This window comes from Mandrillus leucophaeus, unplaced genomic scaffold (genome assembly GCF_000951045.1).
Source record: "Mandrillus leucophaeus isolate KB7577 unplaced genomic scaffold, Mleu.le_1.0 Scaffold158, whole genome shotgun sequence".
Lineage (NCBI taxonomy): Eukaryota > Metazoa > Chordata > Mammalia > Primates > Cercopithecidae > Mandrillus > Mandrillus leucophaeus.
Window position 1 is genome coordinate 872,544 of NW_012101565.1, and position 22,630 is coordinate 895,173.

Sequence of the window (22,630 nt, forward strand, 5' to 3'; positions counted from 1 at the left end):
CGCCCACCCTCCTGCAGTCCTGGGAGACACATGCAGAGGCTGAGGCTTAAGTCAGAAACAGACGGCGGAGCTCAGTGTGGACGTCTGGAGGATGTGGGGAGACGGGCGCACCAAGGACCCTGTGTGTGCAGACCCAGCCGGGGCGTGTCGAGGGGCTGGCAGGTGGCCCCAGTGCCGCACGCTGCTGGCCTTTGGGAGTTTCGGCTGCCCAGGGCCCCGCTGGCTTTGCCTCCCCGCCCCCCATGGTGCTGATGCCCACGGGACTTCCCAGGGCAGTGTGTGTGAGTGGGATGGGCCAGGGCGGTGGGGCCCAGCGGCTCCTGCCCTGCAGGCCATGCGGACCCCCAGCCGGAATGAGGCGGGCCTGGAGCTGCTCACAGCCTACTATAACCAGCTGTGCTTCCTGGACGCGCGCTTCCTCACCCCTGCCAGGAGCCTCGGGCTCTTCTTCCACTGGTAGGGGCTCTGCGGGCGGGGGCACCCTGGGGAGGGGAGGCCTGGCCGTGGGAACTGTGGGAACTCCGCCCAGCCTGACCCGACACTGCAGGTACGACTCGCTTACTGGGGTCCCGGCCCAGCAGCGCGCCCTGGCCTTCGAGAAGGGCAGCGTTCTCTTCAACATCGGCGCCCTCCACACGCAGATTGGGGCGCGCCAGAACCGCTCCTGCGCCGAGGGTGCCCACCGTGCTGTGGAGGCCTTCCAGAGGGCCGCTGGTGAGGGCGGCCCGGGCCGCGGGGGGGCAGGGTGTGGTGCCAGGGTGTTGCAGAGCCCCTTCTGCAGGGCAGGAGCTGGGGGGTGGTTAGGACGTCAGTCCCTCAGGTAGGGGGTCTGAGCACATCGGGCCCATGCGTGTCCCAGGAGCGGCCCTAGCTGGCCTCCCTGAGTGCTGCATGGGGCAGAGATGGGCAGGTCAGGGCCCTGCCTGTGTGAGCACCCCTCCCTCCGCAGGGACCTTCAGCCTCCTGAGGGAGAACTTCTCCCATGCGCCGAGCCCAGACATGAGCCCTGCGTCCCTCTGCGCACTGGAGCAGCTCATGATGGCCCAGGCCCAGGAATGTGTGTTTGAGGGTCTCTCACCCCCTGCCTCCATGGCCCCCCAAGACTGCCTGGCCCAGCTGCGCCTGGCGCAGGAGGCTGCCCAGGTGAGCTCGGGCACCCGTGCCAGGGTGCAGGTGGTAGGGCCGAGCTGGGGCCAGAGCCCAGGTCCAGGCAAGCGTGAGCTCTCCCGCCTCCTTCCTTGTGTGTCAGCCCCAAGCCGGCTGTTGTCCTGCTCCCTGGGGGGCTGGTCAGGAACCTGGGCGCCCAAGCCTCTGCCTCCAGGGAATGGCATGAAGCGGCAGGAACTGGGGTGCCAGGGAGGCTGCTGGGATGGTGGTCGGAGCGGGTGGAGGCTGGGTAGGGAGAGGCAGTCACCCCCAGAGCGGGAGGCCCTCGCGTGCCTGCCATGTCCACCGGCAGGTGGCAGCCGAGTACAGACTAGTGCACCAGACCATGGCCCAGCCACCCGTCCACGACTACATGCCCGCCTCCTGGACTGCCCTGGTGCATGTCAAGGCCGAGTACTTCCGCTCCCTGGCCCACTACCACGTAGCCATGGCCCTCTGCGACGGCTCCTGTGAGTGCCCACCGCACTTGCCCATGATGCTGCAAAGGCCCCCCGCTCAGGGCTCATGGCCTCTCTGTCCCCCAGCAGCGACCGAGGGAGAGCTCCCCACACACGAGCAGGTTTTCCTCCAGCCCCCCACCTCCTGCAAGCCCCAAGGCCCTGTGCTGCCGCAGGAGCTGGAGGAGCGCAGGCAGCTTGGTAAGGCGCCCATGGATGGAGGGCCCTGGGGGCTCAGGTGGTCACCAACAGTGGCAGGGTGTCCCCCACCACCCTCACGCTGTTTTCCACCTGGTGTCCCCATGCTAACGAGTTGGGCCACCTACCTATCCCTGGATGCCCTGTGCCTGATGGGTGACGGTCCAGCACAGGGGCCCCAGGAGTGCTGGCAGCCTCTGAGCAGGTGGGAGACCCCTGGGAGCAGCTTGTCCCTGGCCCCTGCTCTGTATGAGGCAGAGCCCTCCTGCACAGCCAGCTCCTCACCCCTGTGGCATACGCCTACAGCAAAAGTGGCTGTGATGAGCCCCACAGCCCTGGCTTTGCCCACTCCTTCTGCCACGTCCCAGGGCCCACAGGCCCACATGGTATGTGACGTCCCAGTGCCCCTCGTACAGGCAAGGCACACCTGAAGCGCGCCATCCTGGGGCAGGAGGAAGCGCTGCGGCTGCACGCCCTGTGCCGCGTCCTGCGAGAGGTGGACCTGCTGCGGGCTGTGGTCGCCCAGACGCTGCAGCGCTCACTGGCCAAGTATGCGGAGCTTGACCGTGAGGATGACTTCTGTGAGACTGCCGAGGCCCCAGACATCCAGCGTGAGCAGCCAGGGCCTGTGTGGGTGGCTGCATCCCCGGCCAGGGTGGGGGCCTTCGTCCTGGAGAAAGGGAGGCTGATTGCATTAAAGATGCAATCGCCACGATGAATTCAACAGCAGTAGCACTTTCCAGACCGCAATCTCAGGCCCACAGAGCTGCCGGGCCCTTCAGGGGCCTGGGGGATGGCCACGCCCCTCAGCCCCTCCCTCCCTGCACTGGCCTACCCTGAGGGGAAGCCCACAGACCCGGGACAGGCACGCCTGGGACTTCAGGGAAGGATTCTGGGAGCCACTTGTGGCAGAGGAGGCTATGTGTTCAGGGCACCTGGGGCAGCTCCCCCCGCCATTGCAGTGCGGCCAGGCCAGGAGGTCAGAGGCAGGGCCTGTGTGCGCTCGGGGTCATGCCCTGCGCCCTGGAAAATCCCCGGGGCAGGTCTCCACAGGCTCCCAGCTTAGCTCTGCTCTTCCACCCTCTCAGCTAAGACCCACCAGAAGCCAGAGGCCAGGACGCCACGCCTGTCCCAGGGGAAGGGGCCTGACATCTTCCATCGGCTGGTGAGCACACCTGTCCCCAGGCACAGGCAGCTTGGGCTTCGTGGCTCTGACCAGCACATGGCCTCAGGCCGTTGATGGCGGTCCAGCCCTGCCCACCCGCCTTGTGGAACCCCACGGCGTCCCTCGGTGCACAGGTTGGATGGACGTGCTGGTTAGGCGGGGTCTCCTCAGTGTGTGACCCAGCTGGGCCTCTGACCTCTGAGCCCCCGCCAGGGGCCCCTGTCTGTGTTCTCAGCCAAGAACCGGTGGCGGCTGGTGGGGCCCATCCACCTGACCCGAGGAGAGGGTGGCTTCGGCCTCACGCTTCGGGGAGACTCGCCTGTCCTCATTGCTGCTGTCATTCCAGGGAGCCAGGCCGCGGTAAGGGCCCCACCGGCCCCCTGAGGCTGAGTCCCCAGTGCCAGCCAGGGTGTCCTGTCCCCGCCTCACCATCCAAGTCTCCCCACAGGCGGCCGGCCTGAAGGAGGGTGACTACATTGTGTCAGTGAACGGGCAGCCGTGCAGGTGGTGGAGACACGCAGAGGTGGTGGCGGAGCTGAAGGCTGCAGGAGAGGCGGGTGCCAGCCTGCAGGTGGTGTCGGTGCTGCCCAGCTCTAGGCTGCCCACCTTGGTGAGCCCTGGGGGCCCCGCCTGCTGTCCCCACCCTGGCCCTGGGCGTGCCCTGGATGCTTGAGCAGCATTGGGAAGGGGAGGTGGGGCTGCGGGTAACCCTCCCCGGGCCGCCTCCTGGGCAGGGGCCACCTGTGCTGTGGCCTCCACCTGAGGGCTCCTGCCCTGACCCCGAGGACGCTGAGCCCACCCCTCACTGGGCCTGTGTGTCCTCAGACTGGAGGCTTCTGGGCCAGGTGCCCCATCCCAGAAGTTTCATCTACCCAGCATGGTTGACCCAGGGTTGGGTGAAACCCATGGGGCCCCTACTATGTGGTCACCCTGATGGGAGCCCCCAAACAAGCCCCCGTGTGCCAGCCCCTCCCAGGTGGTTCTCACCCCTCCCAGACTGGCTGCAGGTGGGGACAGGCCAGCAGTGGCTGACCACAGTCTATCTCTGTCCCTGCTACAGGGGGACCGCCGACCCGCCCTGCTGGGCCCCAGGGGGCTTCTAAGCAGCCAGAGGGAGCATGGCTGCAAGACCCCGGCATCCACATGGGCCAGCCCCCGGCCCCTCCTCAGCTGGAGCCGAAAAGCCCAGCAGGGCAAGCCTGGAGGCTGCTCCCAGCCCCGTGCCCCAGTGAAGCCAGCTCTGCCCTCATCCTCGAAGTGCCCAGGGTGGCTGTGAGGGCCAGGCTCCCTGCACACCTCAGCCCTGGCTCCAGCTGGTGGGAAGCACCAAGCATGCCCTCCCCACCCAGAGGACCTCTGGGCAATGCCTGCCCCGCCTCATGCCGAAGGCTGCCTCGGGCACCTGCCTGCCCATTAAAGACTATGGTCAGACCTGTCTGAGCCCAGTGATGGGAGCTGTGGCCTCTTCACCCACACACAGGAAGGGTGCCAGTCCCTCTGCCGGTCTGAGGTCAGCTTCCTGGGGCTGCCCCACCCTGAGGGTTCCTCACAGCCATCACATCTGTGCCCCCGGGCTCTGTCCACCCTGCTGCTGCCCTGGGCACAGACCCTGAGGTCTCAGTCCTGCCTCCGGCCAAGTTTCTGCCTGGTGCCCAGTGACTCCTGCTGGGCACCCCTTCGCTCGCTGCCCCTCCACCATGCCACCATGCAGCAGCCAGGCACACCCACAGCATCCACAGACCCCGTGTCTGGGACCCGGCCTTCCCCGAAAATACCTCCTGTTGTCCTGTCTGTGCATAGAGCAAGGGACTCCCCACCTCTGCACCCTGTGCTGGTCACCCCGGGCCCTGTGCTGGTCATCCCAGCAAGTGTCCCCTTTGCCCAGGAGTCCCCAGTGTCATGGCCCAGGTCTCATGGTGGCCCTAAGCCTGCCAGCCCTGCTGCCCACCTTGCTGTCCTGCTCCGACCATAGGTGCCACCCTCCAGCTCCTGAGCATGTCACCTCTCCCTGAACCTGGGGCCTGCACAGGCCGTGAGCTCTCAGTGTTTCAAGCAGGGGAAGTGGGGCTGCCTCCAGGCCTCCATAGACTGGGTGGACAATGGCCCCCAAAGGCAGTCAGCAGGACACCGCCCCCAGGACCCCCACAGCAGTGGGCTCAGGACCTGGGCACCAAGGGGAGGGGGTGGGAAGGGCTGCAGAGCAGGGCAGGCCCGAGCTGCACCCGAGAGGAGCCACGGAGCCAGAGTAGGGGTCCTCACCAAGGGCCCCAGGGCCCAGCAGGTTCTGAAAGGGACAGGGCTGGTGGGAGTCATTCCCTGCAGCCACCAGGGGGCAGCCGCCACCTGCTTAGCAGCCCTGGGAGGCGGCACAGGCAGGTGCACCTTGGGAGGGCTGAGGCACAGACCCCGGGTAGCAAGGCAGCCCCCAGCTCTGCAAGACCCCTGCCCTCTCGTCCAGTCCCTTCCGATGGGAAGGTCCGGAGGTCCCCAGGTGGGAGCAACCCGCCCTGCATCCCAAGCTCCAGTTCCAGGGTCCAGGACCCTGTGCTGCCACCTCCCTCGTGCTTCAGCCGGGAAAATGGGGGTGCGAGTGGGGTGTTTGGGGTCCCAGAGATGCAGGCGCCGTGGTGCCATCTTCCTGGGCGGGAGGGTGGGGCTCCCCAGCCTTCCTGAGCCGGGGTGGGGGTCCAGGTCCCCCATTTGCTCTCCTGGGAAAATCCCTGTCTCAGCAGAATGGGCCAAGGTCATGCAGGTCTCGCCAGCACATATTAATTTGGTTAATAAAACTGTGCATCAAGGAGGCCATTAGGCGCTAATTGGGGATGACAGGATGGCGGCCCTGTCTGGGAAGTGCAGGGACTCCCCACCTCCTGTGGCCTGTCCAGACCCAAGGTGGGGACAGAGCTGCCACCTGCCTCCTGCACGGTGGGCGCCAGGCCACCATAGGCTGGGGGAGGGGGCTTTTGCCCGGAGAGCATGCCCCTCCCCACCACAGACCCCTGGGGTACGCCCAACCCATCCCACCCCTGCCCACACACACCCCTCCCCTGGCTGCCACCAAGCCTGGGCCTGTGATCCTGGCCCTGCTCTCTGCCCCAGGCCATCTTGTCCCCTGCTGCCCCCTCAGGGGTTTCCCTTGGGGCTGCCTCCCTGCCATCCGGTCCCTCTGCCACAGAGTGGGGGCCTCGCAGCTGGAGTCACACGTGGCTGGGACCCGGCTCCTGTCACCGCCTCCATCCTGTGAAGTGGAGGAAGCCTGGTGCACAGGGGTGCTGTGGCGATGTGGGAGGCCCTGAGGTCCTACTGCCGGCCACGGGGAGGGGGGCGGAGGTCCCGGGATCTGGAGTCCTGAGTTCTAATCAAGGCAGGGCTGGGCAGGAGGGGGGTCCCCCTCCCCACCTGCCACTTGGGGCTGCTCCGGGGGCAGCAGTGAGCCCCACTCCAGAACAGAAAGCGGATGCCTACCAGCCCAGCCCCTCAGGCTTGGACCACGCCCTCCGGCCTCTGTGGGAGTCCTGCCAGATAGCCCCTGGGCTGCGGGAAGGGACCGCGCCCCATCCCATCCTCACCCCTGCAGCAGCTGGTGGCTGTCTGCTGGGCACAGGGGCCTGCTGGACAGGGGACTACCCTGTCCAGCCCCCCAGGGACTGCACGTCCACACGGGCAGCTGAGTCGGCAGTGGTGGGCGGATTTGGGGAGGCATCACCATGGCTCCAGGAGGCTCTAGGAGGCCTTGGGGACTAGTCAAGGGTGTGATGCCAGGCCTGGCAGGACCTGCAGCTTCACCCCCGGGGCCAGTTGTGGCCTGTGTCCCGCCAGAGGGCAGTGCAGCCCCTGGGGCCAGCACACAGGGCGGCACCTGTGCTGAGCCTGCCCTAGCAGGAGGCGGCAGGTCAGGGTCCTGTCCCACCTGCCCAGGCTGGGGAGCAAAGCAGGATCAGGGCGAGGCTGGGGGAAGGCAGGGCTGGCCGCTGGGGAGCGCTCAGTCTGCAGGCTGTGCGGTGAAAGCCACTGGCTGAGGCTTCCCAGGGGGCACAGCTGCCCCGAGGGGCCGGCTCGAGGCTGTCCCTGCAGCAGCATGTGTTGGTGCTTGCCTCACCCCCCAAAGCGCCACACCTTGCCATCTGGAGAGCCCATTCTCTTCCCTTGAAGTTCTGCTTGCACACTCCTGGGCGTTTCTGGCTAGCACCTTTTTGGCTTTTAGGGACGGGTTAGTGTCCCTTCCTCAGATGGCCTGGCCTGGCCACACCCCATGGATGGGCCTTAGCCCCCACTTTCTGGCCCAGCCTTATCACTTTGGTCACGGTGTCACAGACGGGCCGAGGGCAGGGACGGCACCAGCATGTCCATGAGTGCCTGAGTGTGTTGGGCATATGTTGCCTGGGAGGGAGGGGCCGGAGCCCAGGAGCTGCTGAGGCCACGGTATGGTCCAGACCCCACTCCCCATGCCCACGAAGAGCCAGGGCCGACGATGGATGTTGAGCAGCGCAGGGGCCGAGGGCGCACCAGGACCGTGTGTGCACCCTGCCCAGGCGCCGGGCCCACGGGGTGATGCTCCATTTTCAGAGTGCTCCCCAGGCAGGAGGCTGGGCTGAGCCTGAGTTGCCTTCCTTTCTGCTTTGCCAACAGAAAACTGCCGAGAAGGGAGAAGGCGGACTCCGTTTTGCTTGGGTCAGCAGTGAGCAGGATTAACGCAGGAAGAGGGAGCGGGGAGGGGTGGGAGCAGGGGCCTGGGGATGGACAGGGCTGGGAGTGGGATTGGAGATGGATTGGGGGGCATGAGAATGGATGGGTTGTGGGGGCTGGGGACAGACCGAGGTGAGCCAAGGGCAGGGTCCCCTACTTCACTCTCCTCCTCACCCCTTCCCAGCCCCTCCTGCCACCTCAAGCCAGCAGTTCCGGAAGACGAGTGAACGCACACCACCTGCAGGTGTTGGGGTCAGGCCCTGTCCAACACCCTCGTCCCCCCGCACCCTCCCACAGTCCCCGGAGCAGTGTTTTCCCTGTTCCCCACGGCCATGGTCAGGATCTGTGCCTGTACGAGGTGGGCCACGATGGCCAGTGGGCTGGCGAGGCTACAGCTGTCCTCAAGCGCGGACAGCACCCGCGGATCATCTGCAGACGTGGCGTGGAGGTCCAGAGAGCCCGGGGGTTGATCCTGGAGGGGAGCCGCGGAAGGCGGGGGACTGGGGGCGCTCCACGAAGCTCCAGAGAGAAACCGGCTCCATGGGCTTCAGACCCCCAGGACGGGGGTGCTGGGCAGCCGGGAGGGGCCCTGAGGAGAAGAGGGCATGGGGCCCAGACCCAGTGAGGCCTCAAGCCAGGGTGGCGGAGGTGGCAGTGGGGGCTCTGGGTCACCTAGGTGGTGCTGCTGTGCATGGGAGAGGTGACGGGCCAGGTCAGGCCACAGGTAGCAGACAAGCTTAGAGGGCTGAGTTTAGCCTCAGCTTCTCAGCACAAGGAGAGAGGCTGACAGCCTGTGGCCGCATCCTTAGTCACCTCCAGGGCACTCACGCCTGCCTGTGGCCACTCTAACCCTCCCAGTGTGAGAGGAAGAGATAGGACTCCAAAGACACAACCCCACCACCCTCCCCACCATCACTGGGGTCACTGCCCAACCCCTCTCCCCTTCCACCACCCCTGAGGTCACACACATACCACCATTCCCTCCCCAACTCCTGAGGCCACACCCCCCACCACTCTCCCCAACCCAAGGTCACATGGCATGTCACTGTCCCCCCCACTGCTGACATCATGTCGCCTGCCGCTGTCATCGTGTGGACAGCACATACCCCACCCTCTCCACACCAATCTCTAGTCCCCATGAGGCCATCACCGGTGATAGCAGTTCCCCTGTCACTGCCATCCTCACCTCCAGCTCACTCCTCTCGGCAGCCGCCCCGTGGCCATGTTCCCCTCACCCCCACCACGGCCTTTAGTGCATTAGCTTCTCTGCCTGGTCCCCACTGTTTTTGATTTGTTTTGTTTTGTTTTGTTTAGATGGAGTCTCGCTCTGTCACCCAGACCGGAGTGTAGTGGCGCCATCTTGGCTCACTGCACCCTCTGCTTCCTGGGCTCAAGCAGTCCTCCCACCTCAGCCTCCCAAGTCGCTGGAACTACAGGTGCCTACCACCACACCCGGCTGATTTTTGTAGAGACATTTCACCGTGTTGCTCAGGCTGGTCTTGAACTCCTGGACTGAAGCTGTCCTCCCGCCTTGGCCTGCCAAAATGCTGGCATTACAGGCGTTAACCACCGCGCCCAGCCTCCACTGCTTTTTTCTTGGCTCCAGAGAGCAAGGTGGGACAGGCTGGGGATCTGCAGTGGGGGTGACTTGACCTCTCCAAGTCAGCAGGAGGAAGGGGCACCCACTTCTCCAGGGCAGGGTGGGCGGCGGAGGCTGCAGTGCCGTCCTTCTGCCCTCCTGTCCATCCTCACGGCCACTCATTGCCCGTCGGCAATGACTGAACACCTGCTGCTGGGTGCTTTTGCCTCCCAGGAGCCCCTGGAGCCCTGGCCCCTCTGCGCTCTCCTTATGTCCTGCACATCCCAGTGATCCTTATGACACGTGAGGTGCGCCTGGAAGTCAGGAGATGATGCCTAATATCTTGTCACGGAGGCCCCAGGTTCCTCACCTGCAGGCAGAGCTGCTTGAGGGCGTCTTGTAGATTCAGAGCCTTGACAGGGTCCCCGATGCTTCCTGAGGACCAGGCCCAGTCTTGACCACATCTCTGTTCTGCCCACAACTCCCAGTGAGCCGTAGGGGAGGGAGGAGAAGCCAGTGGGGTGGGAGATGCAGTCAAGGTCGGGGGTGAGCAGGCCACCAGCTGGGAGATGCATGGCAGGCTGACCTAGGTTCAGCTTGGGAGAGCCACCGGACACCCTCTTTCTCCGCCACGCTGGGCTCTGGGCTCTCAGCGGTGAGGACAGGCCTGGCTCTGCGGGGCTGACCATCTGGGGGCTGAGATTGCATCTCAGGGCAGGAGGAAGCTTGGGGAGGTGTGAGAGGCCTGGCTCCCGCTGCGCCTCCAGGGGAGCACAGTGTGGAAGGAGTGTGGGCGCGGGGAGGAGAGGCAGGGATGAGCCAGGCAGGGCTGACAGGGGAAGGCAGGGGAGGGCAGGCCGCCTGTGGAAGGGGACCTGGGCCTCTACGGGGGGCTGCCCCAAGAGGTCATTGCCTGGGGCACTGTGCCCATGCCTGGTGGATGCTTCTGGCACCCTGCATCCAAGGACCAGGGGGCACCACCTCAGAGCACGGCGTGTGAGGGTGCTGGGCGGGGTGTGGGGAGCGCCAGGGGATGTCCCAGCCTGGGCATTGGCAGAGGAGGGGCAGGTTGGGGGTTCAGCCCAAGATGGGCCTGCTGGTTAGCGGATGCCAGTGGGTGCCCACGGGGGCAGCCTCCAAGAAGCTGCTGGGTGCACACTCTGTGGCTGGAGGGGGACTCAGGGGGACCTGGGGGTCACCCAAAGCCGTGGGAGAGGGTTGGGGGCTGGAGCTGATTGGAGGACTCCCTGGGGACCCCTGGGAGATGAGTTTGAGGGGACTAGGGGTGCAGGGGCTGTGCCGTGGGTGGGGAGGAGGGGAAGAGGAGCGGGAGGAGAGAGAGGAGTGGGGAAAGAGGAAGGGAGGAGACAAAACTGAGCTGAAGTGGTGAGCTCTGTTCCCCTAAGGGCAAGTACAGCCCGGCTTTGGGTGGGGCCCCAGTGGAGGGAGATAGGCAGGGCCCCTGCGGGTCAGCAGCCCAGGTTGGGCATGGGGTGGGCCCTCCTGGGTCTGGGAGCCTGAGAGCTGCTGGGGGAGGCTGGACAGGAGGCCTGGGCAGGTCCCTCTCAAGGCTGTCTCCTCTGGAGTCAGGGCTCTGGCCTGGCCCTGTCCACCCCTTCTGGGAGTGGGGGCTCCAGCTTCACCCTCCTCACAGGGGCTCTGCCCCAGAGGCTGTACTGTCTTCAGGAGCCAGCAGCCCAGGCACCGAGGCCCACGCCACAGAGAGGCCTTGCCCGCAGCCTGGCGGGGTAACCCCACAGGGCACCCACCCCGGGATGGCTGGGCTGCATGCCCGGGCATAACTCAGTGTTCACCTGGGCGGGGATTGGCACCCCCCGCGGCTCCGGCTCCCCCCACACCCGCTTCGGCCCCTAGACGGTGCGCCAGACATGCATTAAGGCAGGAGTGACTTATCGAGCTGTCAGGGGGAGCGTTTTAAGACAGAATTATAGGGGAGAGGAAAAAGATTTTTACCAAATTAATGAAAAATCAATGTGGCCTCAAAAATCCATTAGCCTTCATAATACGCTGGTTCCAGGCTGAGCCGCACAATCCGATGCCGGCTGTTAAATTCGCCGCGGGCCCTGCCCACCATTCACCACTGCACGGTGCTTACTCCTGAGAGCGACACCTGCCCTGGGCCCAGAGCCCCTGGGGACCCCTGCCCTGGCTCCCTGACCACACACACAGGCTGTGGGGAGCCCTGGGGTGAAGCAGTGTAGACGGGGCAGTGGTGTGGACGGGGTAGGGAGTGCACCGCTGGTTTTGGTGGTGTCCAGGGTAATCAGCTGCCAGGGTGGCATTGCCGGGGTGGCAGAGGGCCTGGTGTGGTGTTGGTGAGGGTGGCTAACAGTGACAGTGGCGAGTGACTGTGAGGTGAGTGACCTGGTGTGAGTGACCGCGGGGTGAGTGACCGTAGGTTGAGTGACCTGGGGTGAGTGACCAGGTTTTAGTGACTGTGGGGTGAGTGGCCTTGAGTGAGTGACTGTGGAGTGAGTGACTGTGAGGGTGAGTGACCTTGAGGGTGAGTGACCGTGGCATGAGTGACCGTAGGTTGAGTGACCTGGGGTGAGTGACCAGGTTTTAGTGACCGTGGGTGAGTGATCAGGTTTTAGTGACCATGGAATGAGTGGCCTGGAGTGACTGTGAGGGTGACTGACTGTGGGTGAGTGGCCTAGAGTGAGTGACTGTGGAGTGAGTGACCGTGGGATGAATGACATGGTTTTAGTGACCGGGGGTGAGTGGCCGTGGGATGAGTGGCCTGGAGTGAGTGACTGTGGAGTGAGTGACCAAATGACCATGAGGGTGACTGACCGTGGGTGAGTGGCCTGGAGTGACTGTGAGGGTGACTGACCGTGGGTGAGTGAGTGGCCTGGAGTGAGTGACTGTAGAGTGAGTGACTGTGAGGGTGAGTGGCCGTGGGGTAAGTGACTTGGTTTTAGTGACTGTGGGGTGAGTGACTGGTTTTAGTGACTGTGGGGTGAGTGACTGGTTTTAGTGACTGTGGGGTGAGTGACTGGTTTTAGTGGCCTGGAGTGAGTGACTGTGGAGTGAGTGACCAAATGACCATGAGGGTGACTGACCGTGGGTGAGTGGCCTGGAGTGACTGTGAGGGTGACTGACCGTGGGTGAGTGAGTGACTGGTTTTAGTGACTGTGGGGTGAGTGACTGGTTTTAGTGACTGTGGGGTGAGTGACTGGTTTTAGTGACTGTGGGGTGAGTGACTGGGTCAGTAACCGTGTGGCCGCGTAGAGACAGGGTGGACAACATAGGAGGCTGCTGGTCTTGAGGCTGAGCCAAACGGGCTATGAGATGTTGGAAAGAGGTGTTTGTACAGCCGTAACAGTGACCTTGGGGTGGCCAGGCACCCTGAGTAGGACGTGGACAGCTCCCTCCTGGGAACATCCTGTCCCCTTGCCCACCTGGAGGCCTTTTGCCCTTACACAGGTCACTTGCTGGGTAGGCAGAGCCAGCGTTGTGGCCCCAGGGAGGTCTTGGGACAGCAGCAACCCTGATGGAGCCTGGAGCAGGTGGTTCCAAGGGGATTCCTTCCTTCCCCTGAAGAGGGAGACCTCCCCTCCACCTCGCCCTGCCCCCTGCCCATCTGAGCTGAGATGGGGCGCATCCAGGTGGGGCGGCTGTAGACAGAAGGGTTGCCTGAGATCTCTGTGTGCCGAACATGTAACAGGCGAGGCACTGGGAGTCTAGATGGATTTTTTATTAAATTGACAGAAGTCTCTCTTGACCTGGTGTCTCCTTGAATCCCAGCTTAAAACTCTCCCTGGGGCCCTGACAGCTGCCTCCGTCAGTGACCCCCTCCCTCTGATCCCTCGCAGAGAGGCAGGGCCAGCAGCAGTCTTGTCCCCACCTCCTTGAAGGGCTCTCCATGGGGCAGGGCAGGACTCCCAGGGAAACCACCCCTCACCTTGCAGTCCAGGGGCCCTCAGGCCATGTGCATCTGGCAGCTCCCCTCACCTGGGCTCCTCTCCCCGGCCCCCTTGCCTCACCCTCCTCCAGCCAAGACCACGTTGGCACATGGCCCACCTGCCTGTGCCCCACCTGGCTCCACGTATAGGCCCTGCGCACCCAGACAGCACTTCCCAGTAGGTTTACCCTCCCTCTGGAGCTCCCGATCCCCTTCTCATCGCATCCATCCACCCACCCATCCATCCATTCATCCATCCACCCATCCATCCACCCACCCATCTACTCATCCATCCATCCATCCACCCACCCATCCATTCATCCATCCATCCATCCATCCATCCATCCATCCATCCATCCATCCATCCACCCACCCATCTATCCATTCATCCATCCACCCATCCATCCACCCACCCATCCATCCATCCATCCATCCATCCACCCATCCATCTATCCACTCATCCATCCATCCATCCACCCATCCATCTATCCACTCATCCATCCATCCATCTGCCCATCCACCCATCAATCCATCCATCCATCCATCCACCCATCCATCCGACCATACATCTATCCACCCATCCACCCACCCATCCACCTATCCATACATCAACCCATCCATCCATCCATCTGTCCATCCACCACCAATCCATCCATCCATCCATCCACCCATCCATCCGACCATCCATCTATCCATCCATCCACCCACCCATCAACCCATCCATACATCAATCCATCCATCCATCCATCCATCCATCCATCCATCCATCCATCCATCCACCCATCCATCCGACCATCCATCTATCCATCCATCCACCCACCCATCAACCCATCCATACATCAATCCATCCATCCATCCATCCATCCATCCATCCATCCATCCACCCACCCATTCATCCATCCATCCTCCCATCCACTTATCCATCCACTCATCCACCCATCCATCCACTCATCTACCCATCCACCCATCCACCCATCCACCCATCCATCCATCCATTCACCAAAGGGTCTCTAAGATTCTCGTGGGATTCCTGCCCTGCTGCAAACTGGCCGCCCAGGAGTCCTGGCTCTCACAAACCTTCTGCCCCGACCCTCACTGGCTTAGCCTGGGATCTTCATGGGCAACAGCTCATGCAGAGCCTAGCAGGCAGAGCCAGGGAAGGACAATACCAGGGCTGGGAGGAGGGGACACTCAGGGTGCTCCCACTTGCATTGAGTTGGGGAGCCTCAGCCCAGAAGGGAGTGCCTTTGCCCAAGGGCACAAGCTTGAAGGGCAGTGGCAGCACCAGCCCCCACTCTGCAGTGCCCCAGCCGGTGTGTAGCTGTCTCTGGGGCTCCAGCACTCGACTCACTCAGCCCTGCTGGAGCCAGCCTGGCCACGGCTGTGGTCTCATGGATCAAGTACCAATCCAATTCATGATTGGTGGATTGGTGGGGTGGGTATGGGGGCCCCAGGACCTGTCTGCGGTTTTCCCGGTTGCCCGGCTCCAAGGCCCCAGAGGTTCCCAGTGCCCACCAAGCACACCTGTTTCCTGTGGTTGATCTGGTGGATGACACGCACCAGCCATGAATTGCTCAGGCTGGCAGGCCCACCCCAAGGTGACCTCCGAGGGGTACCCAGGGCTGGCATAGGGCCCATGTCACAAGCAGCCACATTCCTGGCTTCTCAGCCCCTCCCTGCAGGTGGAACACACCCTCTCTTGCTGGTCTCTGTCTCTGTCCTGGAATCTTCATCCTTCCCCGATGTGTCTGTCTGTGGGTCTCATGTGGGTATCTGGGGTCCCTGCTCCCTCCTTCTCTCTGGGTCTGTGTCTGCCTTCTCCCCACCAGCCCCACAGCCTCTGAGAGGCCTCCTCCCTCTCTGTTGCTGGGGGCCCTCCCCTCAGGGTGCCCCTTGGGGCTATCTGTTCTCACACCTGGGAGGATCTGGGATGCCCAGGGCTGGGCATCTAGTAAAGCCAGGCAGGCCCTCAGGGCCACCAGACGCCTGGGAAGGGGTTGTAGCTGCCCCTGGGTGCAGAGGTCACAGCCGCTCCCACGCTTCGACCTGGGGCCAAGGTGGAGCTCAGGGACCAGGGATTGGGTCCTCCTGCCCAGCCTGGGCAGCGCTGAGTGCCACTCACAGCAGTGGGTGGCAGGCCTCAGCTCTGTCCCCTGCCCTAGGGCAACGTTGGAGTCCCCTCGGGCCTCTGGGTCCGTGGAGCAGTGCCTGGTGGGGGTTGAGGTGGGAGGAGGTGCTTCTCCACGTCAGTGCTCACTCCGTGGCCTCTGCTGGGTGGACGCCCCCTCCCCCAGGCCCAGCCAGGCCCTTGCCTGTCTGATCGATATTGGGGCACATCTGATGCCGGAGCGGATCTGCTGACCCAGACCTGGCCTGCCCCCTGCCGCCCCCACCTCATCAACCTCATCAATAGCAGATCATCCGGCCTGGTGCTGCCTTCAGCCCCCTGGGGAGCTGGGGCAGGAACAGTGGCCTGGCCCTGGAGCCATAGCAGGGCGCCATCCTGAGAGACAGGTTGGGCAGCCAACTGGTGGCACAGGTCTTCAACACTCAGCCCATCTCCCCAGTGGATTCTTAAGCCCGGCAGGGCAGCCCCTCCAAGGCTGCCTGGGGGCCTCCCCCAGGCCTCACTCCTGGGACTTTAGCACAGACATTTGGGCCACTGACCCTCAACAGGACTCTGAGACTGGGCCAGCCGGGGCCCCTGCAGGAATTCCTGGGCACGTCGCTTTCAGTTTGGAGAATTGCTAACAGGCAGGGCGGCCCCAGAGCGTGTGGGGCTGTGGGGCTGTGGGGCTGTGGGGCTGTGGGGCGGGTGGGCCCCCATCACAGGGTGTCCACAGGGAGGCCCAGTGGCCCTGCCCGGTTAGAGAGCCCATGGCTCACTGTCCCCAGGAAGAGGGTTCAGAGCTCCTCACTGGGCCTGCCCGCCACCTCCATTATTGCCCTTAGCACTCCTGGCTGGGCAGTTCACACGAGGCACAAAGGCCAGGGATGCACAGATGGGACAGAGAAGAGATTTACCCACCTGGGGCCAAGGCCTGGCCCACGAAGCATGGCAGCCAGCGTGTGGTGCCGTGGTGAGGGTGGACGTGGGCCACCCAGCCTCCACAAGCCCATCCAGGGCAAAGAGTGTCTGCTCCTCCCAGGTGAAGGCTGTGGCCAGGACAGTGGAGCAGTCGGTCACGGGCAGCTTCCCTGGGAAGGGCCCTGGGGGCTTGCACGTAAGGGAAGAAATCCAGGCCCCTGCCCCAGCAGGATCCTAGCGGTGTGCTTCTGCGCTGGGGTCCTGCCTCCCACTCCTGCAGCGTCTCCTCCGCTGGGGTTCCCTTCCTCTCTGTGTGCACAGCTGACCTCCTTTCCTGAGCCGTGGCGATCCCAGCGCGTCCAGAGCAGGTGAGGGAGTGGGACAAAGCACGAGAACTGGGGTTCATCTCTGCTAGGGTCTCCTCTTTGTGTGTTTGTAATGGACGCGTGAGTTCCCCTGAACAGGGAAAGGCTTTTTCTTTTTTTTGCAAGGTCTCGCTCTGTCACCCAGGTTGGAGTGCAGTGGCACGATCATGGCTCACTGAAGCCTCTGCCTCCTGGACTCAAGTGATCCTCCCACCTCGGCCTCCCAAGCATCTGGGACCACAGGTGCGTGCCACCACACCCAGCTAGTTTTTTAAATTTTTTGTTGAGAAAAGGTCTGCTTATGTTGGCCAGGCTGGTCTTGAACTCCTGGGCTCAAGTGATCCTTCTGCCTCAGCCTCCTAAAGTGCTGGGATTGCAGGCATGAGCCACTGTGCCCAGCTAATTTAAAAATTTTTTTTAACTTTTTTTTTGAGACGCAGTTTCGCTCATTGTCCAGGCTGGAATGCAAAGGCAGATCTCGGCTCACTGCAACCTCTGCCTCCAGGTTTAAGCGATTCTTCTGCCTCAGCCTCCCGAGTAGCTGAGATTACAGCCATGCGCCACCACTCCTGGCTAATTTTGTATTTTTAGTAGAGACGGAGTTTCACCACATTGGCCAGGCTGATCTCGGATTCCTGACCTCAGATGATCCGCCCACCTTGGCCTCCCAAAGTGCTGGGGTTATAGGTGTGAGCCACCACACCTGGCCTGATTTTTTAACTTTATTTTTGTCTTTTGTAGAGACAGGGTCTCACTCGGTTGCCCAGGCTGTGGTAAATCCTTGAATAAGTTTGTGTGTTTCTGGGTTGTGGGTTTTATAATGCACATAACATGTGAGCTCAGCTGAACAGATAAGCACTTAAATAGACAAAGAAGAAAACACTTGAGACTTGTTTACTACCCACTCTGGGAACCTGGGTTTTTGCTTGCCCTGGAAGAGGCTGGGTCCCAGCCGTCTATTCTGCAAGCTCTCCATCCCTATGGGCTGGCGGAGTGAGGGGACCTGCCCAGGGGCAAGTTCTTGGTGCACAGGTACCAGGATGGAGTTACCCAAAGGGGAGAAGCACAGTCCTCCCTGGGAAGGGGCAACTGCAGAGGGTTTTGAAGAATGAATAGGAGTTCTTTAGGCTGACTGAAGAAGCTTGAAACAGCATGGTGTGGGGAGGTAGGGAGGAGGGAGAGGAGGTCAGGCAGGCCAGCTCCTCCTGGGGGCTGCAGAGGAGGTTTTGGCAGGGCCAGAACTTGGGGCAGGTCACCTGGTCACCGTGGGGAGTGGGTTGGAAGAGCAGCTGAGAGGTTTCCTGGGACCCTGATACAGCCCCTTCGGTCCGGAGGCTGGACTTGTGCTCTTATTTTAGCACCCAGAGAAGTCCAGAGACCTGTCCAGGGTCACATAGCACTAGAGACCTGGCTCGGTGGGACCTAGACACTCACCTACTGGCCTGTTCAGGGTTGTCTGTTGAGGCTTGACGGGGAGTCCCCGAGCGCAGGGCCGGCCCCTGCCCCCAGCATCCCTTCCCTGCCCTGGCACTGTGTCTAGGGGTGCACAGAGGGGCTGAGAGGAGGCTGGGTGGGCCCTGCCGTGGGGGGGTCGCATTTGGCTGCTCCCCCTCCCCGTGGCTGACTTGCGAGGAGGCTGGGATTGATCTGTTCTTGGAACTGGCGTTTGTGAATATTCCTAAAGAGGAAAATCAATCAATTATCCCGGAGCAGGGCCATTTTTCTAACTGGGAGAACAAGCAGTTTTATGCACCTCGGAAGAGCCTCCCGGGGTCGATCGTGGCCGGGCCGAGCCAGCCGCCCTCTGAATCTCTCCTGGACTGGCGGTAGCCCCCGTCTCTGCAGGCAGCCCTCCCACGACTCTGCCTGCTGCCAGGTCAGCATCCCCCACCTCTGTGTGGCAGGGAAGCCCAAAGACGCCTGCCGGGGCTCCAGGAAGGGAGTTGAGGCCCCTCGGTGATTGGACCGAGGCAGAATCGCTCCTTCTGTTGAGCCCCAAACCCCACTGCCAAGACAGGGCCCCAGGCCTGAAGACCTCCCGCCGACCCGAGAGTCCCAGGCATGAGGATGCTCCCACTCCAGCCTGCCCTGTCCCAGACTGCAACCCAGTGAGGGTGCAGAGTGCAGGGCAGGTGCAGACAGCAGTGGCCGCCTGCCAGGCCGGGAAGCTCCAGTGGTCTGAGGGTCCCAGATTCCACTGTCAGCAAGGGAACGCCTTCCCCGCAGCCCCAGCACTGACTCCTCTGTTCCAGGATCTGGACCCTCCCTGCCTGCATGTGGCACCTGCCCCCAGCCCTGCTCTTCCCAGAGCCCTTCTGGCCTGGGCCTGCCCTCCGGGGACTCCCACAGGGTGCCGGACTGCAGGGCCCCGCCCATGCCCTTCTGCGCAAACCTTGGGTGCTCTCCCCTCCCACCGTCCCCTCCTGGACTGTCACCGTTCCTCCTAGGGGGCAGTGACAGAAGGGGCCCACCTACCCATATGCCCCCCAGTTCCCTCCATCACCCCGACCCTGGAAGGAGGGTCAGGCTGGACTCGTGAGCCCCAGGACAGACTGTCCCGAAACGGTCACCTCCCGAGCCCAGTGTCCCACTCAGACAGAGCTGGGCCTCCATAGAGGACCCCACAGGAGAGCTTGATTATTTAAAATTGTGATTATGGTAAAATGTGTTACGATTTCAGCCATCTCTGAGGGTGCACCCGAGTGGTGTGAAGCGTGCCCACATCCTCATGCCTCCAGAATCTTCCATCTTCCCAAACCGGCTGTTCCCATGAAGCACCTCCCTCCCCAGCCCGGTCCCCGGTCCCCACCCTAATTCTCAGAGCCTCAGAGCCTCAGGTCACTGGGGTCACAGCGTGTGTCCTGTGTCCGCCACCTTCGCTCAGCGCAGGGTGTCCCCGAGGGGCTCTGGCGAGGGGTGGGCAACCTTCTGGCTGGCAGGTGGCAGGAGTCCCTCACCTGGGAAGGGCAGTGGAAGCCAGAAGCCCTGAGGGTGAGGGTTTGCGGCCGGATGTGTGGGGGTGGGGCCGCAGTAACTACCGGCCAGCAGCAAATGGACAGCTCACGGCGGCCAGCAGAGAGCGTTTTTAATGGTCCCTAAAGCCCTTGGCCAGTCAGCGCTGAGCTCAGCATGCCCTCAGTGAGCCTGGGAGGGGCGTGGGGCAGCCCGGGACCACCCCAGACATCTCCCACTGCCGCCTCTTCCCTGCCAGGGCCCCCAGAACCCACCCAAGAACTCAGGAGCAGGGCACAGAGCCCTGTGGGTCCCCAGACCCCGGCGTTGACCCTTCCACGCTAGGCCAGAACTGCCCTGCCCTTGGGGGCTCTGCAGGGATACTCGGAAGCTCCGCCAGCACCCGCGCCCTATTTGTCACAGGGCCCATTAGGTGCTGACAGTTGCTTCCCCATCTGCCTGGCTGGGGCGGGGCCGAGGTCCCCGGAGCCCATCCATCTTGGACCCTGGGGTCTTCCTCTTCCACCTCCGTCTGTGCTGGAGGCCTCTGAGGGCAGCCTCCCCCTAGCCCAGGCTCCGGGGCTGTCTTCCAAGAAGGACAGCAGGGAGGAAGCGTGGGAGGAGGCGGCTCTCCGGCCAAGAGGGCAGCGCAGGGCGGTCCTAGCACCACCACAGTCCAACCCTGGGGGTACCAGAACCCGGGGACACCTGCCTGGGCTGGGGGAGCCCGGAGCTGATTTGTTCGCTCTCCCGCCCCGACAAAACTCACTCAGCCGGGGCTTTGGGCCTCAGCTGCCGATCACCTGGGTGAGAGGGTTCGTGGGAGGCCAGTCAGGCTCCAGGCAGCCCAGACAGGGTCCAGCCACCGGCCTTGTGGGACTGAGCCACCATTGGCCCTGGGTGCCAGGTGCTGGGGAGAGAGCCAGCGGCTCCCCGGGGTTCCCCTTGGTTTGGCACCCAAGCCCAGCTGTGGGCACTGGGGGCCAGGGCCTCTAGGAGCCTCCTCTGGGCCTGTGGGGAGGGTCTGGCAGCTTCTTCAGAGGCTGTGGGCAGGCCTTGGGTGCAGGAGATAGCCTGGCCCGGCACTGCAGCTGCCCTGGGGTCAGGACTGCCTGGCAGGCTGTGGTTTATTTATATGACCCAGCTTATTTATTTATAGGGTTCTTGACGGGAGGTGCGGGTCCTGGCCTGCACCCCAGAGATACGCAAGCCCCACTGCAGAGGGGCAAGGACGTGCCCCTGGGCCGTAGCCGATGCCCACTACTCCTCCGGGAGGCAGTCCTCAATTGCACACTCCCCTCCCAAACCCACCTTCTCCCTCGGTGGGGAAGCAGAGGCCACAGAGGTGAGCGTCAGTGGAGGCATGTCAGGACACAGCACAGGGCACGATGATGACATCAGTCTGACGTCACCACATATGTCAAGCCCTGGCTCCAGGCTGCCCCCCAAGCTCGCTGTGGACCTGCTGGCTGTGGCTCCGTGAGGGTTGGAGTGTCACGGGCACCGGAGCTGGGCAGGGTTGAGGTGGTATGGAACCAGCCAAGCTCTGCGGCCACCAGACTCCCCTCCTGCCCTTCACACAGGGTCTCCAGATAAAATTCAGGACACCCAGGTACTTGTGAATTTTCGACAAGCAATGAAATTTTTTTAAGTATAAGTATATCCCAAACAGTGCATGTAAGATATACTTACACTAAAATGGTTTTGTTGTTTTTTAAATCAGAAATCTAAATGTAACACTGCCCCCTGGATTTCTGTTTGCTAAAGCTGGCTGCCCTCCTGGCACTGGGCAAACACCTGCCCAGAAGCCCCCAGAGGACAGAAAGATCTCGCCTTGGCAGGGGTGTGTCCCGGGAGGCTGGGACAGGCTGGCCACCTGTACATCACTGTCCTTGCCCTGTTTCCTCCATATTTCAACTTCCCACTTGCCCTGTGCCCCCGTCCCCGAGGCCCGGATTAATTTGAGAAGGACAATGTTTATATTAACCATTCATTTATTGACGTCTGCTTGCTGGGTCAATGGCCAAATTTATTGTCTCACAAGATGGGCCGCATCGAGCCGCGTGCAGCCTCCACCCTCCCCTGCCAGCCGGGGCGATCGGCCACTGTCAATACGCAGACCGCTGACCTTGGGCCTGCAGTCTCTGCTGGAGGCTGGGATCTCCCGGAGAGGCTTCAGGAGCAAGGAAGGGGTGGGCAGTGGGGTTCACCCCTGCACCGCCCCATTGCTCTGCTTGACGAGGCCCACACTCAGCCCCACAGCCAGGGGGGCACTGACACAGGCTGAGGGTCGGGCCCAGGCAGGGGGAGGGTACAAGCCCTAGAAGAGAGGCCCCTGGGAACCCGGGGCCACACCCCTGCTGGGCACCTGCTAAGGACCGGCTCAGGCTGCCAGTCTGATGGGGGAGGCAGTCACCAGATAGCCCCGTGAAAGACAAATGGTTTCGTGGACTGAGGAAAGGAGACTCTGGGGGTCCCAAGCCCCTGAGGAGACACCATCTTGGACCCCACCGGGGGACATTTGGAACAGGGAGGGGCAGAGAAGCCTGGGGAGGGGACAGAAAACCTGGCGGCTGGTTGTCCCCCCCCACCCCGGGTCACTGGGCTGTCATCTGGGCAGAGAGGAGCACTAGGGACCTGCGATGGGGTGGGCACAGGTCTTGGGATACCCATGCCTGCAGGCCGGCCCTACAGGCTGGCTGAGGGTGGGAGGGGTGGGAGTGTGCCAGGCGCCCTCCATCCCGGGGCATAGACCATGTGGGCCTTGTTCTCCCTCTGTCTCACGACGTCCTGTGGTGCCTTCAGGTGCCACTCCACACCCCTCTCCAGGAAAGACCCTGACCCCCAACTCCCCGGAGTCCCCCGAACCCTCATAACCTCAACAGACACGCCTGGGAACACTCCTCAGAGGAGCAGCTCGGGCACCCCAAGTTGAGGCCGGTGCCCACGCGGGCTGAGCCCGGACTCCCGTCTAGAACCACCGGGCTCTCCTGCTCCCAGACAGCTCAGTGCCTTCATTCAGCAGCCGGCCCTGCTGAGCGTCCCCCAAGCGCGGGGCCCTGAGGAAGAGCTGTGACCCAGTGGACTAAGACCCCTGCCCTGCAGGGCCCAGGGGTGCGACTGGGTGG

The 22,630-nt window shown here is 63.0% G+C and overlaps 1 protein-coding gene across 2 annotated transcripts in view; it reads left to right on the top strand.

The window, feature by feature from the left end:
* The window catches only part of RHPN1 (rhophilin, Rho GTPase binding protein 1), a 12,666-nt gene extending 8,253 nt beyond the window's left edge, over positions 1-4,413 (top strand). Inside the window, exons 6-15 of one of the 2 annotated variants that reach the window (XM_011975646.1) lie at positions 332-456; positions 548-714; positions 950-1,143; positions 1,460-1,616; positions 1,692-1,805; positions 2,219-2,413; positions 2,891-2,967; positions 3,181-3,327; positions 3,416-3,577; positions 4,028-4,413. In XM_011975646.1, coding sequence (XP_011831036.1) covers positions 332-456; positions 548-714; positions 950-1,143; positions 1,460-1,616; positions 1,692-1,805; positions 2,219-2,413; positions 2,891-2,967; positions 3,181-3,327; positions 3,416-3,577; positions 4,028-4,243 — 1,554 coding nt within the window. In that variant the 3' untranslated portion in view covers positions 4,244-4,413. Of the gene's footprint in view, positions 1-331; positions 457-547; positions 715-949; positions 1,144-1,459; positions 1,806-2,218; positions 2,414-2,890; positions 2,968-3,180; positions 3,328-3,415; positions 3,578-4,027 lie in introns of both variants that reach the window. The other variant, XM_011975645.1, reaches the window with a different exon arrangement.
* Positions 4,414-22,630: the final 18,217 nt, after the last annotated feature.